Genomic DNA, 18,478 nt, shown 5'->3' on the forward strand with positions numbered 1-18,478 from the left:
GTTAATGGAAATGGCCGGGTGAAAAAGGAGTAGGTGAAGATAAGGTATGACAGAGCCACAAAACAATGAAAGGGCTGGAAAAAAGTGCGTTGATTACTAGATGGAAATACATCTTGGAGGAAAAAAGGCTGGTTACTAGCACAGTCTAGCACAGAGAAGCGTAACAAGGACCAGTAGCAGAAGAGTCAAGTAATTCAAAGCCCGATTGTTACCAAAGAGAGAATTAGCCGTTGGAATGAGTTACAAAGCCAAATGGTGAATTTCTCACCTCTTTTTTTTTTTCAAACGGAGGCAAGGCTTTAGAGAACATCCTATGGCTCGACCTCAGTTAGAGCAGGTGTACAGCCCACCCGGGTGGCAGAGGACAGATATCCCTTCTGCTCCCCTGAACTTTCCCTCGGCGTGGGACAGCTCGGGGCGACAGGCAGAGAGCGAGCCGGGGCAGCACGGAGTGGTGAAACCTTCCCCCCTCGGGGTCTTCTGAGGCCAAATTTGGCCTCTGTCCTTTCTCGGACGCCTGTGGGCAGCCCCTGGGGGGACAGATCCGAGGAGGTGGACCCGCAGGTCCGTGGTTCGCAGGTACCATTTTGGGACACCTTCCTCACCTCACGTCAAGCCCCCGGCTGACCGCCCGGAGTAACCCCCCTCAACTCCACGGACCACTGTGTCCCTTGGGTGGTCACCCGCCCGGGGAGGATTTGGGGAACGGGGTGACACCAGCGTTTCTTTACACAGACCTCACGCGGGGCCCGCTGCTCTGAGGAGAGACACCCCCCCCCCCCCTCAGCGTGCCGGGGCCACGGAGCCAGCCCTCAACAGCCCCTTCCCACCTCAGCAGCTACCCAGAGGGGCCAGCCCGCCATCCCCACCTTCCTCCTGCCCCCCCCCCCCCCCCCCGCCCCGCCTTTAAATAACGACTGAAGTGCCGCCCGCCCGCCCGCCGCCTCCCCCGCACCGCCGGCTTCCCGCCCGGGGCTGGGCAAGGCGGGAGAGGAGGGGGGGGAGGCCGGGCTGGGCGCGGGCCGCCGCCGCTGCCGCCGCCGCGCTGCGGAGCCCGTCCTGCACCAGGCGGCGGAGTCAGAGCAAGCTGCGGCGGCCGTGCCCGCGCTTCTTCTTCCTCTTCTTCCTCCTCCTCCTCCTCCTGCCAGCCCGGCCCGGCCCGCCTCGGCTCCGCTCGGCTCGGCGTCCCGCCCGGCCGCCCCGCGAGCGGCTCCCGCCTTCTATGGATGGGAAGGCAGCACCCAACGGCGTGGCCACCATCGAGGACAGGATCTTGCGGATCACGGGCTACTATGGATATTACCCGGGCTACTCCAGCCAGAAAAGTAAGGCGCCCTCCCGCCTCTCCCGGCCCTTTGTGTGTGTGTGTGTGTGTGTGGAAGGAGGTGGCGGCAGAGCCCCGAGGGTTCCCCTGGCCCCCTAAAATGCCCTCCCCACCCCTCGGGTCGTGTGGGGGGCCAAGCGCGGCTGCCCGCCCGGCTCTCCCCTGAGGAGACGCGGCGGGCCGGGCGAGCCCTTGGCTCTGCGGACGGGGACGGGGAGGTGGGGGGGGGCCGGTGGAGGGGGGGGGGGGGCGATCGCCGCGTAACTTCGGCGCCCGCGGCTCCATCCTGCAGCCAGCGAGCGGTGCGGGGACCTTTGGCTGCCATTTGGAGGTTTATTTTTTGTTGCCACCCTACCCCCTACCGCCCACCTCCGCGGGAAGGCGGGGGGGGGGGGTGTTTGCTCACCGGGTGCTCCGCGCCGCACCGGGAAAGTTTCGGTCCCGGTGGGTCCCGTCCCCGCCCCCCCCCCCCCCGGGCGGCCGCTTCAGTGTGAAGCTCCGGGTTTATTCATCTTCCTCACAAAACTAATTAGATTTTTCCAGAAAAGTGGGGAGTTACCGAGGGGGTTTCTTTCGTGCCACTTTAATATGAGACGCTTGAGATTTAGAGGTTTGGTGTTGGTTTGTTTTTTGTTCTTTTTTTTTTTTTTCCCCTTAAAAGAAGCAGCTGAAATTAAAGCAGTTGGTCCTTCATTATTTTTGCTTTTGAAGTTTTTAATAAGAAGCAGCGGGTTTCTAGCAGCTGGGAGAACCTTAGCGGGTTTCTCTGAAATTGTGGCTGTCCCAGTGCTCTGTAGAGCTCTTTAATGGGGAAAGTTAGGCTAATGAAAGAAATGATTCATTTTTACCACCAAGGAAATGGATGCATTAGGGTTTTATTGTCTAATAGTTGCTTTGCAGTTTGCAAAAGCTATGACATGCCACAGCTTAAAAAACAAAAGGGGAACCGCGGCAAGGGGTGGGGGGGAGAAAGGCAAAAAACCCACCTTAGTGAGGTGAGCACTAAGGAGCAGACTTTCTTTTGCATATTTAAACTCCCCTTGGAATCAGAGGAGGTGAACTGCTTTCCAGAACAGGCAGTGCAGTACTCTCCAGCTCTAATACAACAATAAACCAAAACTCAATTAATGAACTGTTAATATCAGACAAACATGTCTGTGGGCTTTTTATGACAGAGGAAAGCCATGCATTGAAACCACTTAAAAAAAATTCCTTTGTATAATGGTCAGCTGAAAGAGCAAACAGTCAAGCCCAGGGGTTTTATTCAGCTGTTATTGGTAGCATGCTAATGGCATGGCAGGTGTTGTGATCATTTGGTGAGGTCAGTTGGTTTGTCTGTAGTCAGAGGAGTTGGGAAGAAGCTCAGAGCAATCTGGAGGAATGGCTGCGTGACAGTCCAGCGACTGTTTAAATCTGAGCTGTGTCCCAACTTCTGCAGTGGCTCCAGAGGATCTCTACCTGTGATATCACACAGTGTGATTTACCAGAGAAGGATGAGAATACTGGCTTAATACTTTGTCACAAGTTTGCTTCAGTGGCAGAATGCAATTTTTCAGTCTGCAGCAACACTCCCACTCTCTATCGAAATGTAGACCTGAATTCAGTGTTGGCAATGCAAGTGGCTCTGCACGGGTGCATCAGGGAGGCCAGGAGAGGACTGTCCGGACAAAGAAAAGCTTTCTTAGTCCAGGACCAGGTTCTATAGATGCTACAGATGGCATGTGCTTCAAATTGGATAAAGCATGCTGGGAGAGGCCAAGGCTTTCAAAAGTGCTGACTCTTGGGATCTTATTGCCAATCTCCTAGCCTTCTGTACCTTTGAAGACTGGGTGCTGAGGCAAAACAAAAGTGATTAGTGTCTCAGGTTTTTCTGTTTGAAGAAAATAAGCAAAATTTGTGGTCATCATGCTTAAAGAGGAAAACTGAAAGTGCGTAACCCAGGGGTATCCCAATACTTAAATGCCCTTGGGTAAATGAAAAGCATGTAGCCCTTCTAAGCCATGAATGCTTTTTAAAGCAGTTTCATAAGTTTTGGAGTGCTTGCAGTTGGTGAATGACTACCTTATCCTTGTGGCTGTGTATTTTGGGTTTATAAAGTACTTTAATGTGTTAGGATTTTCATGAAGATGTTCTGCCCCTACCTGGGGAAAAAACAGGCATCCTTCAGGCATCTTGAACAGATACAGCCTCTTGGCAGTGAGGCAGCGAGAGTCGCTCTTGGAGGTCCTCGCTTGGAGATCTTACTCCGTTCCTGTGTCTAGGCTGAAATACTGCCTTCAAGTGGTGTTGCTTCTAAGTGCTGTTGACAGTTTTTCTCTTAGCTAATTGTTCAGTACAGCTACAGCACTGTCAAAATGTAAACACTCAAGGTGGGAAGTTTGTACAACTAATTAATGTACTTGATATCTCAGTTTATTTTGGGGAGGGCACGATTTTTGTCATCACTATCCAAATACAGTTTTAGTGCAACTGAACAATGCTGGTGCCTTTTCCTGGAGAGAAGTGTGCTGGTGGCATACAATGTGCTCAGAATTTCAGGTAGGTTTCTTCCCTACCCTCCCCAGTGGCAGAGGAGCCGTTGTCCTGTCATATGCCCAAACCTGTAGCATGTGCAGTCATCTGCTCATGCTCTCACCTTGCTCCTGCCTGGGTCTGAAGGGTGCCTGAGGAAGAGGGAGCTGAGGATGGGCTGTTGTCCCCAGGATGGCTTTGTGCTGTCTGCTTCTTGGGTACCCCTTGGGTCTGATCAGAGAGCTGGCCAGGCACCAGCTGGGGATGTTATTTGGATGATGACAGCCTGCTGATGGTCACCACCTTCCTTGAGGCTCCTCTTTGTCCCCAGCCTGCTGTGCCCAGCTAGGGACAGGGAGATTTCTCTTGATGAGGAAAGGTGAGGGCAGGGGGGTGGGTGGCTACTGTTCTGCTCACTCCTGGGGGGTTCTGGAAAATGGCAAAAGCCAGCCCAAGGCTCTGTGAATTGAGCTGGTGATGTACATCCCTCCATTAGTGGATTGGCAAGTATTTCATGCTCTAACAGGAGATCATGCCTAGGTTTCTGTGTGTAAAGACTAAGGACTGGTCACAAATGGTCATGAAATCTAATGTCAGACATCTGTAGTATTCAGGAGCTGTTATTACAAAGAACTGCAGTATTTTCTGGAGACTTTTGCTTCATCTTCTATATTTGTGTGCACTAACCTACTTCAGACTTGGGAGTGTGCATATGATGATTCTTTTGTTAAATTTAAGTCAGGCACTTTTATAATTTTATTTATCCTTAAAAAAAGCTGTTAGGGAAGGAAAACACCTTCTTTATTTCTAAGTCATCTGATTACAAGCAGAAGCATGTATTTTGGTCTGGTATTTGCATCCATGTATATGGATTAAAAAAAAACCCCAAACATATCCTGCATAATAAGACACAGGAATTTGAGCAAGATATGATGGTTTTTCCCTCCGCCACTGGTTCCTGAGATGAAAAGGGCCTTTCCCAACCCCAGTCATCCTGTACCTTCGGGTACATGGCTTGATCCCTCAATTTCTGCATTTAAAATGTATGGAGTATGTATGAGGTCTCTGGCTTCTGTGGAAAGGAAAAGGGGCTGTGTCCCTCTTCCAGTAAATTTCTTCAAAGTTACTCCATAATTTCCCAGGGCATGGTACTGGTGTAGAACAGAGGCTTCAGCCTTTGACCTGGGGCTGCAGAATGTGCTCCCATGGTTTGTCACCCCTTTGGCTTCATGTTGCAATGTGTGTGTTTTCACTTGCTCTGATCCAGCTTTTCTATCTACACAAGCAGTGGCAAACCCTGTTCCCTCTCCTGATCTTTGCCATAACTACTCATTCTTCTCTGAGTTTTTGCTGGTAATACAACCATGTTTAGTGTCTCCAGTCTCAAGAGTATGTATGGGTTTTGTTTTTGGAGTTTTTTTCTTTCTTTTTTGACTCTTTCCAACTGCCAGCCCATCTGCCTTTCATCTCAGTACTGAAAGCTTTTTTACTTTCACACTACAAAGTTCCCCTCCTTCAAGTCTGTCCTAACACCTTTTCTGTGCCTTCCACTGAATTAAAACTGCTCTAGCCAAAGTTTCTCATCTCTGTCTTCATCAGCTTCAAGTTCACCTCCAAGTCAAGCAGTTTCTGCCTGTCTAATGTCTTTTTGATGGAGCTCTTTCCACCATCCACAAAGTCTTATGTCTTGTCCTGGCTCTCAGCATTGCAGTTCTGCATTTCTGTAATGCTGTTTTCTCAGGCCTGGACGAGAACAGCATAACCATACTGAAAATGTAGTGTCTGCACTTGTTCTCCTAGCTCTTCACGTTCTCCTAGCTTCTCCATCACTTTCTCTTTTTCCTCATGCTTGGAGAGCTTCTCCTAATATGTAAAGCTTATTTCTACCCTTCTGTTGTCTCTCATTCAGATCTGCAGGGTTTGATTCCCACCGCAGCAGGCTGTGAATGCCAACCTTCAGCAGGCGCTTGCTCGACTTTTAAACATTTGTACGTTCTCCCATGCTGCTTCGAGCTCCCTTTCTCCTCTCCTTCAGACCTGCCTTGAAACCCTGGAGTTGTGTAAGCTCCTAGAAGCAGAGGGTAGTGTCTCATGTCTATGCAGCAGTGGGACCGTCAGCTGTGTTACTGGGCACACTGGTGCAGCTGCATGGTCAGACATGCCTGCCAGGGAGCTGGAAAGCCCTTGCAGCAGTGCGTGTCCTCAGCGGTGCTTGGTGCCTGGGAAGAAATGCTGAACCTGTCCTTAACGTTAGCACGGTTGCTGTAGAGAATAAGCTTTGTGTTTTCTTACTTCCGTAGAACAGCTCAGGCAAGGTTTTGTGGTTTAATTTGGCAAGTTAAGCCTCAAGTCGGCAATGAACTTAAGCATCTGCTTAAGTCTGAACTTGCACTAAGCCACTGGGCTTTGACAATGTGTTTAAAGTTAAGTCCACTCTTAATTGCTTTGCTTAATAAGACTGGGATTACGGGCATGCTGAGCCAGCATCAGTGGCTTGGCAATTTGGCTCTCTTGCTCTCCGAGCAGAGTAAAAGGCTGTGGAGGGGAAATCTAACTCTGAAACATTGGAGGGAATTTTCTTCTGGTTATTACAGCAGCTGTGCCAGCAGCTCTGCTGCAGTACGAATCACATGGCAAACCCGGATCATCTCTGTGCTTACTGAACACCGTGCCCTCCTGGTAGCTTGTCACTTCCAGCGAGAGGAACAAAGTCTCAGTCTGTTTACTGGAGGTACCCAGCTGCTGCTCCAACAGTTTGCAGAGCCCCCGGTTTCTCCATGCAGAGCACGCACAATGGGAAAGACTGGGAAAGGAACAGTTGAGGAAAGGTGCTTTGAAATTTTGGGGGGGATGAGGCTGGTTTCATAGAGCTGTGTTTGAGGGGGTCTGGGAGGGAGGCAGTGGTGTCTGAATCAGCCTCTGTGTGAGCTGAAGTCTCGGGTTGTTTCTGCTTGTACCAGTTGTGGCAGCTGCCCCTGTGCCACCTGATAGTGTTTGGGTTGCAAGGATTCCATATGCAGGCCTAGGCTGGAATAAGCTTTATAAAGCCCTTCGTTTCCCTACTGGACAGGGTTTTTTCCATAGGAGAGTTATTCCCAGCCTTTCTTTTAGGGAGGGTGTGCTGCAGTGGGGGCTGGATTGCAAACTGTAGATTTAACAATCTTTTTCCCCACCAGCTCTGGGGGCATGAGTGGATGTCATAGCATAGGATGCAGTCCTGTTGTAGTTGCTTCTCCTCGCAGGCTTGTCTCTCTGTTCAGGTAAAAAAAAAAAAAAACAAAACCACGGTATGGCTGTGTCTCAGCAGGAATAGCAATAACTTATGAAGTAATTTCTTTCAGCAAAACAGATTTTATAAATACTCCTTTGCCCGCTAATTTTGGCAAGACCAGGTACATATTCTCTAATGGAGTAGGGCCAGGCTTTGTTTGGATTTCTGTTTGTGCTGGAAGGGACAGTATGGCAGCATTGCACTAGTGGCATCTCCCCTTCACTTGGGGACTCAAAGTGTTTTAGAGGATGAGGGGTCTCATTAGCTGGCAGGAGAGGGAACTGGTTCAGTCCTCAGCCTTTTGTCAGGGACTGCTTTGGTCTCTTTGAGTCAAATCTCTGGGGAGCTGAGCCATGAAACTGCAGTACCTGACTATGCCATGGCATATGGGTGCAGTTCTGAACTACTGGGGGCAGCAGGGATGAATTTAAATCAGGAAGGGCACCCTGGGGACCAGGGCGATGGGGACCGTACCCTTGCAAGAGGGGACTGATGGAGCTTGGCTTGTGTAGGCTAGCCAAGATGGGAACATGGCTGCTGCTCCAAATACATCTTGGGAGGATGAACAGGGAAATGTAGGAAGGACGGGTTATTTAAACTGAAACGGCATGTTGGCACACGGACAAATGGGTATGAACAAGCCATGAATAAATTAAGGCTGGAAATTAGCAGGAGGCTGAAATTAATGGCCAAAAAGTCTCTCCCAGTCTTATGTATCTAAATAAGAATTATTTCCCAAGCTTTAAAGATGCCTCATAAAGAAGTTTGCCAAGATTTTGAGAAAAATTACTCCTATTTGGCAGGGGAAAATTGAGACAGTAAGGTGGCGGGGAGGGATGTTAATTTGCCAGAGATTGCGCAGAACAAGCCATAATGTTTGATGGAGCAATCTCTTCCTCCACTGCTGACTGGGTGATGATCTGGGTTTGCTGACAGCGGTGGCCCATCCCTGGGAGCGTTCAAGGCCAGGTTGGATGGGGCTTTGAGCAACCTGGTCTAGTGGAAGGTGTCCCTGCCCATGGCAGGGGGGTTGGAAGTAGGTGATCTTTAAGGTCCCTTCCAACCCAAACCGTTCTATGATTCTATAATTCTATGACTGCTTAGCAGGTCTTGTGCTGAACCTGGCCTGGTTCTAAGGTTGGTAGAGGTGCTTTCAATAACTCCGTAGCTTTCTACATGGGCTCTCTGCTTGGTTTTCAGTTCCTCTGCCCTCCCATGCTCATTTGTTCCAGCCCTTCTTGCAGAAAGGCTTCCTTGCTGCCTGGCCTCCTGGGCGATGGCTGGGCTGTGCTTCATGCTCCTGGGTGGCACAGCTCTGGCAGCCTGCTGCTTCGCCTCACACCGATTCACCTGGGGTGGCTTTAAGCTTGCATAACTTGGTGTCATTGTGGCAGCATGGAGCTGCATGCTGCCTTCTCTCCTTTTTTTCCCTAAGAGAGTTGCTGCTGCGTATAGCTTATTAAGAAATGACCTGGGTATGCCATGAGCTCCTGGTACTCTTCTGGAGTGCACAGAGGAGGTATCCCTCATTTTGACTGTCCTTCCAGCACTCTCCCTTACATTGTCTTCCTCATCCACTCAGGCCGGCAGCTGCATATCTGGTCTTGGTTAAATGTGGTAAAATAATATTCCAAAGTTACAGATGGTTGTGAGGACACTTTTATCCTTCCAATGCTTGTATTCCTTTTTTTATTAGTGGTTTTAAAAGTCTGCAATTATTTCTTCTGCACATTTGGAACTTGACGGGCTTTTGCTCAGCTACCTGCATGGGAATTCACCCATGAAAGTGAATTTGTGGCTTGCTGTTATGGAACAACTGGTGGCAGGAATTTTTTCACACAAACCTGCTGCCGGATGATCTCAATAATGAAAATGCCTGCAAAAAAAGTGACTCTTTCTTTATGGCAAATGTGCAAATAGGGTGGGGGGAAAAGTGAAGTGCTTCACTGGCTGGTTAAATTAGTCACCAAAAGTAAGTGGACCAGCTCTACGTAGTGAGACTGAAAATCTTTTCCTGTGGTAGGGTGAAGTAGGACTCCCTGGTGGCCTACAATTTGGGCTGGCCCTCTGCAGAATGGCAGATTTCACTGCACGAGGATGGAATCTGTAACATTATGCCTAGCTAATACCCAGGGTATGGCTTACACAGTGATGGCAGAGCTGTTAAGTGAGAGCATCCCAGGCACTTTGAGTGGCAACAATGAATTTATTCAAAGGCATTGCAGTATGTGTTCGTGTTACAGGCAAAGAAGACCTCTCTGTTATTACTTTAAAACCATATTGATTCTTCCTAGACTTCACTTGCAAATACTGTTGATAAAATGGACTTGCCCTTTCCTACATTCAGCGGGGCTGGCCTGGATCAGGGTAGCAGAACAAGGGAGTGAGAAAGGCGTCTCTGCTGTCCTTTTGCAGAGGCAAGGAGAAGCTGATCTGCTCCTATTCTGGTTTCTTTATGAGCTAAGGCAAAGGAGCATGATTCAGGTCTAGGGTGGAAGATGATGTTTCCTACTGTTTCTGGCAATCTTAAGGCTGTTCCTTGTCTCAAAGCTGTCTGGTCTATTTTGTCTGATGCGAGAAGAGCTCCCATGCCTGCTTTGAGTCTCACTGAAGTTTCCAGGTACGTTTTGGGAGGAGAGGAGGGGAGAGGCAAGCACAAGCATGGCAGTTCATGGGTCAATACGACTCCACCAAAACAGTTCCACCAAATCCACTACCAGACCAGTTATAGACCTGGTAGTGATCTCTGCATCCAGAGTGAGAAATTGTAGCTTGAGGCCAACCTGGTGACCCTTCCAGTTTTATTCCTTCCTGTTTTGGGCATTTTGTGCTTGCGTTATGACTGGGAAGTGGCTGTTTATGGCACTGAAGCAGTATTGCTTGAGCAATTGCCTGCTGAAGCAATATACAGTACAGCTATCTCTCTTCCTGCAGAGGCTTAGTCTTCTGGGGGACATTTTTGATGAGGGCTAACACACACCTTTATTATTAATGGTATAGTTGGAGATGCTGTGCGCCTCGCTAAAAAATAGTTTCCTATTGGGGACTAATTTTTCATATGATTCACAGGAACACAACTGTGCAGGTCCATTTCAGCTAATGGGCATCATATACCTGAATGTCTAAGGACAATACTGAAACCATGTGCTGCTGTGCCTGTGTAAGATAAGCGTGAAACAGGGCTGGAACACATGTTCTCTGTCAGAGTGCTCTGAGACAGAAAGGCGATTGCATTAGTTCGCACTGTGTGATTTACATTTGGCATCCTGAAGTAAGGTGGCATAGTTGTTATAGTGCAGTTGATAAGACCCTTTTCTTTTATATGTCTGAAACCTGGGACATTTTAATCCTTTCTTAGACAAAGCTTGCCATGTGGAGTTTGCATTCCTGGAATTGTGTGGGTGCAGACTGGGGTTTTTCTCTGCAGTGCCAGAAATAACCTGTTGTGTGATACGTTACAGGGGCTAGAATTTGTAGCAGCTTGTGTGCAAGTGGGATGCTTTGCAGTGCTCCACCAGAGGAAATTCTTCAATGCTGACAGCATGGATGGTAGGAAGGTGAACTCTTTGTGGTGTTTCTGTATCACGGTTTGGACTTCTATCTGAGAAGGAGTGGTTCTATGTGTGAGAAAGCACTTAATTCTCAGTACGTAGTGAGGCTGCTAACAAAAAGAGCAGGTGGAAAGTGATTGAACTTAGCATTTACTGGGAATATGAAAAAGAAGAACACATCTGATGAAGTTTCCTGATTTTCTATCAATTTTTGCTTCTTTCCAGGGTGGGATGGAATGGGAAAAAAGTGAGGAATTGGTTAAGAGGAAAACTTTAAACATTTTGAGAGCATTTCTTCTGGGGAAAAAGATTAAGACTGGTGAAGTGTCTGGAATGTCACTAAAGAAGTGCCACTTTTCACATGCATTGAAAAAAGAACCTTGGAGGAAGGAACAAAAGGCATTTTTCAGCTGAAAAACTTAGTTGAGCTGTTGTTGGTGTGCCAAGCCATATGTGTCCTGTCAAGGTGATTCATCCAGTACAAGGCTTGCCTTCTGTCACTCTTCTTGGGGAACCCTTTGGCAATGGGCATGGATTTATCTGTGGTTGTGCGCCACAAAGCTTGACGCTTGCAGGGAACATTGGACTGACTTCAGTGTGTCGTTATGTGCACAACTGTCATCTGACCTAGTGTCTTCACAGAGGTGTGGGTCCAGGAATATGCCTTTTGAAGGCCATCTGCTCTCAGATGGGGACCTCACTGGTTGGTTGGAGGGTTGACTTAAAAGGCTGAGGTTGTACTTCACCTGTAGATGCACTGCAGCAGGCGAAAGCAGTGAAGAGGCTGCTTAGCTGGGTTTTCCAGTGCATCCTGTTTGTTTCCACATATTCAGTGCTGGAAAGGAGGTTAATTAGATCAAATTAGGGCAACTCTATTTCTAGCTAGGTTCTGTGCGGTGTCTTTGTGCATATCTGCTTTGAAGTGAATTCAGAGCAACTGTTTTGAGCATCCTTGTGAAGACAGGCATCTTCGGCTATGGGCTTAGAAATCAGCTAGAAGAAAAGATGTCTGTATGTGGGCAGACTCTTGAAAACTTGCTTAAACTTAGGTACTCACACTGTGCACAGATGCAGCAGTGGCTCCTCTGAGAGACAAAGTTTTTAAGGCAGGCACCTGGAAACACCACTCTGGTGAGTGTGTGCATGTGTTTTAGCCACAGTGCTCTCAAATTCTGTGTGTGTAACTTTTAGAGGCACTTCTTTGAAAACGTGCCACTTAATTATTATTGGTGTAAAACATTTATACAGTGTAGTGAAATTACATAGCACTTTGTGGAGGTAAGACGTTCCTCATAGTTTACTGCTTTAAGGAGGCAAACAAAATGGGAGGTGTAGCTCTCAGATTTACCCTATGTAGGGGAATGTTGGGTAGAGGAAATCTATCACTGTCACTGTGCATGTTATTAACAGACGTTGGTTTCAGTCTCTTATTTTAGCTGGGATCTCAGATTTGCCATACAAATAATAGTAAGGGACAGACCTCAGTTTTCTGGGTTCCGATTTGCTTTAGTTCCAAAGCTGCTCCCAATTGTGGGACGTTCATAGCTGAGGATGTTTTTGGTTTAGTTGCAAACAAAAGTTAAGCCCTTTTTTTAGGATTTTCTGATGGACACAGCTTTGGAGAACAGCATCAAGTTTCTGATCGTTTCCTATGCTTTTTTTTTTTTTTTTTCCCCCACAGTGAAGCAGTCCTAATGATGTGTTACCTGGCAAAAGATCACCTTAGAGCAGGAGAATCCTCTGGTGGTTTAATGACTGTTGCTCTTCACATCCTCCCTGTGGGTGATGGATGGTGTGTGGCTGGGTAAAACAAGTCATCCCATTTTGTTCACGTTCCCCAAGTTTTTCTGTTTCCCTACGTGGGACTGGTATACAGGTACTGTAGTTCAGAGCAGCCTGAATTGCCAAATATCCTTAATGCACATGAAGAGAAGATTCATAGGTCTTCATTTGAGGGTTATGGTCATTATCTCCTGTCACATTCAGGTATTCAGAAGCAGGTCTCTCTGGAAGCCAGCTGGAATAATGCAGTGCAGTTTGAACAGAGTTTGTAGATACTGGGTCTTCTGCTGCATTTATGCTTTCCATGTGTATTTCAGTGGCTTAAGCTGTTCTCCTTGGTCCTGACTTCCCCTTTTCATCCTATCAGCCTTCCTTCTCTCCCTGTGACTGTGGCGTCGGACTGGGCTGGTTGAAGGGAAGATCTGAAAGGAAATATATTTGGTGCCTTTGATGTGCAGAGCCTTTTTTTATAGGCTATGAACAAAAATTATGTCTGTGTATTCCCAAACTGAAGAATACATGATTGCTGTTCCCAGCCTCCCTCTGAGAGCAGGCTTTGACATCACTCATACTCCATAATTTATAGTATTTTTGTAGCAGTCTGTTAAGGTCTGAAAGAGAATAAAAGGGATGATTTAGAAAGGAAAGAACAGCCCTGTGCCTTGTGGTGGGTCTGTGAGTGAGCAGGTTCCTGCTCTTTGGAGTTACTACTGGGTCTCTCTTTTATCATGGAATCGTTTTTTAAGGATGATGTTTTTTTGCCTAATGTAAGCGCTTGCTCGTTGTCAAACACGTTCTCGTATGCCATGTTAGGACTTTGCACCTCATTCCTGGGTGTTTTAAAAGCAGATTACAGAACGTCTTGTAACTCGTCATCTGTTGATTTTTTTAACCTGGTTTCTTAAGGCTTATGTGAACATCGTATCTCTGTCCCTACTCCCTCCCACTGTAACTTTTGAATCTATTGGCCGAATCCAAGCAAACCTACCAGGAGTCAGAGAGTGTGAAAGGCACAGAGCCCTGATGTTTATAAAACAGGTTGCTGGAAAATGGGGGCCCTCTTGGTTCTCCTGTGGCGGGAAAGCTGTAGAATTAGCTCACTCCTGAAGATGAAATGTACTGCATACAATTTTGGGGGTCTTATCAAAGATGCATCTAGTTAACATCCAGCTTTGGACAGTGGTCAACAGGAGATATGCAGAGAAGAGTATAATGCAGGTTCCTGGTGCGCTTCCATCCTTCATTGACCTGTGCCTTGGGAAGTCCTTGGTGTATGTATATTTTAGTAGCTTTTGATGGATATTTCTTCCATGAATTTGTCTAATTGCTTTTTAGACACTGGAGAATCTGGCTAGAAGACACAATTCTGTAGGAAAGTGACTTTGTCCATTTTGCTGTTGTAGAATTGCTTGTTTCTGTTGCTGCTGGTTCTTTGGATACAGCTCTTCAGCTGACAAATGAGGGTAACTCCAATGAAGTCTTGGAGTCAGGTCCCTCCTACCCCCCAATATATGTGGAGACAGAGGAGGAGAAAGAAAACAAAGCATTGGCCTGTTCGGTGTGAATAAGCATCCTGTGAAGCTAACACATTTTTTATTTCATAATTCCTTCGAGCACACAGAAAAGATACCAGCCTGGGAGGAGAGATGTTGGCTTCATGCTGTTTGGCTACTTCTCCAGGCTGTATTGGGATGTCAGGAGTCTCACAGGGTACACCTGCCTTTATGACTTTAAGATGATGCAGTAAAACCCATAAAATATTTCTACAGGACAGTTTCAGGTTTTGGTCTGAAATTTGATGAATAAAAGATTAATTTCCAGAACCACAGCTATTGTTAAAGGTCTGTAGAGCGTCACAGACGATGGTTGTGAACCCTGTGCAGTTTTAAAAAATGGAGAGAATGTAGTTGTTTTATTAAGGCTACAGAAAATGTTATAAAATATTCATGATGATCATCTCCTCTTATTTGAAATAATAAATCCAAGGTTAATTTTGTACTTGCAGAAAACTGGTGGCTGACTATTGGCCCTCTATGTCTTTGCTGGTCTAATGTAGAGGTAATCTTAATATTTTGTCTACTTTGCGAGGGTGTTATTAGGCTCACAAATATGTCATGGTGCCCAGAGAAGGAAAAGTAAGCTTCCCTCTCTTTCTCCTGCAGGTTAGTGAGATAGAGGCTTCTGCAGTCATTTCAGACATCTTGGCTCCTTAAGAGCCCAGGGAAAGAAAACATTGCTGCACAAGAGGACTCATATAAAGCATAAGAGTTTGTCTGTTAGCAAATTTAATACTCAGTGTAACTCTTAGCTTTAAAAAAGGCAATAAAGAAATGCTACGAATTCTGTTTGTTTATTCTAAAGGCTAAGTTCCTAGAAATTATTTTTGTCACCTGTGCCATCCGTTGCATTGCCAGTTATGACATTTCTGACCTGTGTTGAAAATCAGAATTTGGCATTGTGGTGACCGCACTGAAGAAGGTAAAATGCCCCAGGGTTTTATAAATAGGATTTAAAGCACCCTTCCTATGGTTGCATTTTATTATTCTGCTGTATGTGGTTTTGTTGTTTGTTTTTTTTTTTTCCCCCAAGAAATGAATGCTAGTTTTTGATATCGCCATGTAGCAACAACATGAAGCCTTTTTAGTCACTGCTGCTGCGCAAAGTATTGTAAAGTCTGACATCCCTTTGAAGAACTGTTCTTAGCTGCTGCTGCTATTTTTATTTTTGAGTTGTTCTCTGCTAGAATATTTTTTTTTAAATTTTGTCCTCGCATGCCCTGAATTTTCGAAACACTTTCAGATCAGCTTGCAACAAATCAATTGAGCTCTTTACTCTTCTGTTTTTTCCCCACTCTTATTAACTTTTACTGGACTGTGCCTTCGAAAATCTAGTTGAAGGATAGGTTTTTTTTTTCTTTCCTTGAACTCAAAACACAGTCTTTAGAGAAATATCTGCCAGAAGCACTGACCTACAAAATCTATTAGGCTCTCCCCACTGGTATGAAACTCATTTATGTAATGCTGCCGGATTGGAGGACTCTGCTCTGCTGTAGAGGTAAAAGACAAAGTTCAGTCTTGCTTTCATAAGCATAAGTGCAAAGAAGCGGCTGATAATGAGATGTTTGCAAACCTATGGAAGGTAGTTTATGAAGTTCTCTCCTGTTTTTACCTTACGGGTTTGCAGAGATTCCTTGAGGGCAGAGACCATTTAAGCAGGTCTAATATCTAAGAGCTGGCAGCTGAGTACTCTGGACTGGCTCTTGACCTCCAGGAGCATGATAGGAAAAACCAGGCTGCGACCCCCAAGAAGAGAGCTCTGAGAAGAGAGATGCTGAAAGTTATCAGCGAAACTAATTTAGTTATCCCATTTCTGTGCTGTTTTAAACATAAACTGCGTAACAAGGGCAGTTGGGGGCTACGTGCATGGAGTTGGGTCAAGTGCTCGCAGTGCTGTTTCACTGTGCTGCTCACAGCCCTTGCAGTGCCGGGAGAGGGCTGGGTTGGAGCTACCTAGTGATTCTCTGCTGATGGGAACTGGGAAGTGACTGTTCCAACTGGACAGCAGATTAGGGCTGAGTTTCTCTGCTTTGGCAGAGGCTGCAGAGAAGCCTAGATAGCTTGAGAAAAAGAGTAGTCCCAAAGCATTTTTCAGTCACTCCAGCTTTCTTCATTTTCCTGTACCAACATCAGATACTGGAGCAGAGTTTGTGGTGGAGTCGTAGGGGTCCTGTGATTGATGGAGAGGTACAGCACTGGCAATTAATGAGTTTGCTTTGTTGGCAGAGCGAAAGGCTCTAGAGTGACTGGCTTTAGCTTCTTGCTGTGTACGTTTAGTCTTTGGGTAGAGGTGGATTTGCTCTGCTCATGCTGTGAGCCGTGTGGATGTCAGGCAACTCACGGTTAGAAACCGTGGTGCCATGGCAGCTCTGTGCTGTGCTAGCCCTAATAAGCCATGTTGTGTGTGGTGGGCTCTGAATGGGGCCACAACTTGCTGATGTCTGCCTGTAAAAGACTGTGGGGATGTACCTGTAATTTCAGTACTGCTCTGAGAAAGTAGGGTACAGAAAGAAGAGGTTAAGGAGCAGGTGTGTCAGCATTTATTGGTTTCCTCACTGAATTTTGTAAATGTGTTCTTGTTACTAGCCAGAAGGAAGAAGTTGTAGGTTAACTGTGACCATATGTAACTTGTCAGTTGTAGTGTGGCAGAGAGGGGTGTCGAGAACAGGGGAAGTCATTTGCAGGGCATGTCCGAGGGAGAAATGTTTGTTTCTTCCATTTCTTAACAGAGTAAGAATTTAATGTAAGGACAGTCAGGATGATTAGTCTTATTATAATGACAGAAATATAAACAGGTAATTGGAAACACATCACTAGGTAACTATAGATTTTATAAATTATTTGGTGATCTTTTGATTTTGATTGTTACACACATACCTAGCAACTTATTCACACTCTATATATTCTTTATAAATGTGCCCTTAATGTGAAGTGTGGCAGAGTATCAGAAGCTTAGCTCTTTGCCTTCTGAAAGATCTTCCAGTGGTGGAGATGCAAAGGCATATGTCTGTTCCATCAGAGCATACAAGTGCAAGAAGCAGGGGAAATAACTTGTTGTGTGTTTGGAGTGGATCAGACGAGAAGCGCAACCAGCCCATAAATTTGAACTTGCACTTGCCTGGCATTGACGTGTGAGATGAGCAGAGAAGAAAGTCCTGAGTTTTCCTATTCAACCATGTTTGGGGATTTTGGCCATGGTGACAGTTCACTCAAACCTTATGTCCTGTTGGATGAGTGAAGTTAAAGCATAGCAGTGTCTATAATCTTCACTACATAAGGTTACAAAGTGGGTAATACTATATTCAGCTGCTTTTCAACACTTGGTCTGAGTGAGCAAGGAGCTGCTCAGAGCTGGATTAATTGGAAATGCAGCCTTTGTTGTAAATGTGGACTGAGGCTGACCTTTGACTCTCTGGGTTGGTGAAAGGATGCCTTAATCCTTCTGCCACAGCACCTATTACAGCTATGCATGCCCCCATTTGATTTTTGGGGAAAAGGTTTCTAATTCCCCTTGACTTCCTTGAAAGTCATCATCTTTATCTTTTTGAAGAGAGATCTGAAAGCTGTGAATCCCTTCAGTGCCATCCCCCAGGGAGTGTTGGCATTTCTGAAGTGGGCTGGGGGATGTGTCCCAGACACATTAATAAAGCTCCAGATCATGAACTATCAGAAGGAGCTAACATAATATATTATGCCTGCTCTTTCTCTGACCTTCCATAATTGCCTCTGATTATTCTATTACAGCAGAACATTTTAAAGTAATTGTGGAGATCGGATGCAAGTGTAAAACCACAAAGGTAGTCCTAAAACTTTACAAAATCATGGACAGGCATCCAAATTGTGAGTCAGTCTGCTATGATCTTCTTTCTCAAGTGGGATGTTACCCAGGCTGAATAATGATTTGTTCCTTAAATGAAGTTATGTGGCAAAGAGTGGCAGAACCTGACATGGTCTTTGATATTTTTGCCATTGATCCAGATTCCAGAGTCAGGGGAAGTTTTGTCTGATTACAATGTTTGGGATTTCACCACTTATAAAGAATTTTTTTGGTGAGCTCCGAGGCTTGAGCAGTGGTCCTCTAATAAGAGGATTGCAGAACTGGCAGAGGCATGGAGAAATAACTAGTGTCTTAATGAGCGGGGTCACCTATATTGCTCTTAATGGATACACATCTAATCCATTTTTAAAACATCGGTGGTGGAGATTGTCCATCCTTCCAGGCAGTCTGTTCCAGTGCTTCACTTGCTGTTATTTCCTCATGGCTAAATATTTCCTGGTGTAGTTCAGACCCAATACTTGTCCTAGTCACCTTGTGACTGGCCTCTTCCTCTGCAGCAATATCCTGTAGATCTTGGGACCTTTTTTTCTTGTTTTCCTTCATCTTTACTAAACAAACCAAATTCTTCCACTCATTCTGTATAGTCATACTTTCTAGAAATTTGCCTATCTTCTTTTTCTTCTGGACTCTATCTAGGCTTAAGAA

The 18,478-nt window shown here is 46.1% G+C and overlaps 1 protein-coding gene across 2 annotated transcripts in view; it reads left to right on the forward strand.

Annotated features, from left to right (window-relative positions):
• The first annotated feature begins 1,019 nt into the window (after positions 1–1,019).
• The window catches only part of SLC35F4 (solute carrier family 35 member F4), a 128,918-nt gene continuing 111,459 nt past the window's right edge, over positions 1,020–18,478 (forward strand). The window contains exon 1 of one of the 2 annotated variants that reach the window (XM_052783531.1): positions 1,020–1,325. In XM_052783531.1, the coding sequence (XP_052639491.1) occupies positions 1,223–1,325 (103 nt within the window). In that variant the 5' untranslated portion in view covers positions 1,020–1,222. The remainder of the gene's footprint in view (positions 1,326–18,478) is intronic. The other variant, XM_052783532.1, reaches the window with a different exon arrangement.

The sequence above is a fragment of the Harpia harpyja genome, chromosome 3 (genome assembly GCF_026419915.1).
Source record: "Harpia harpyja isolate bHarHar1 chromosome 3, bHarHar1 primary haplotype, whole genome shotgun sequence".
Classification (NCBI taxonomy): Eukaryota; Metazoa; Chordata; class Aves; order Accipitriformes; family Accipitridae; genus Harpia; species Harpia harpyja.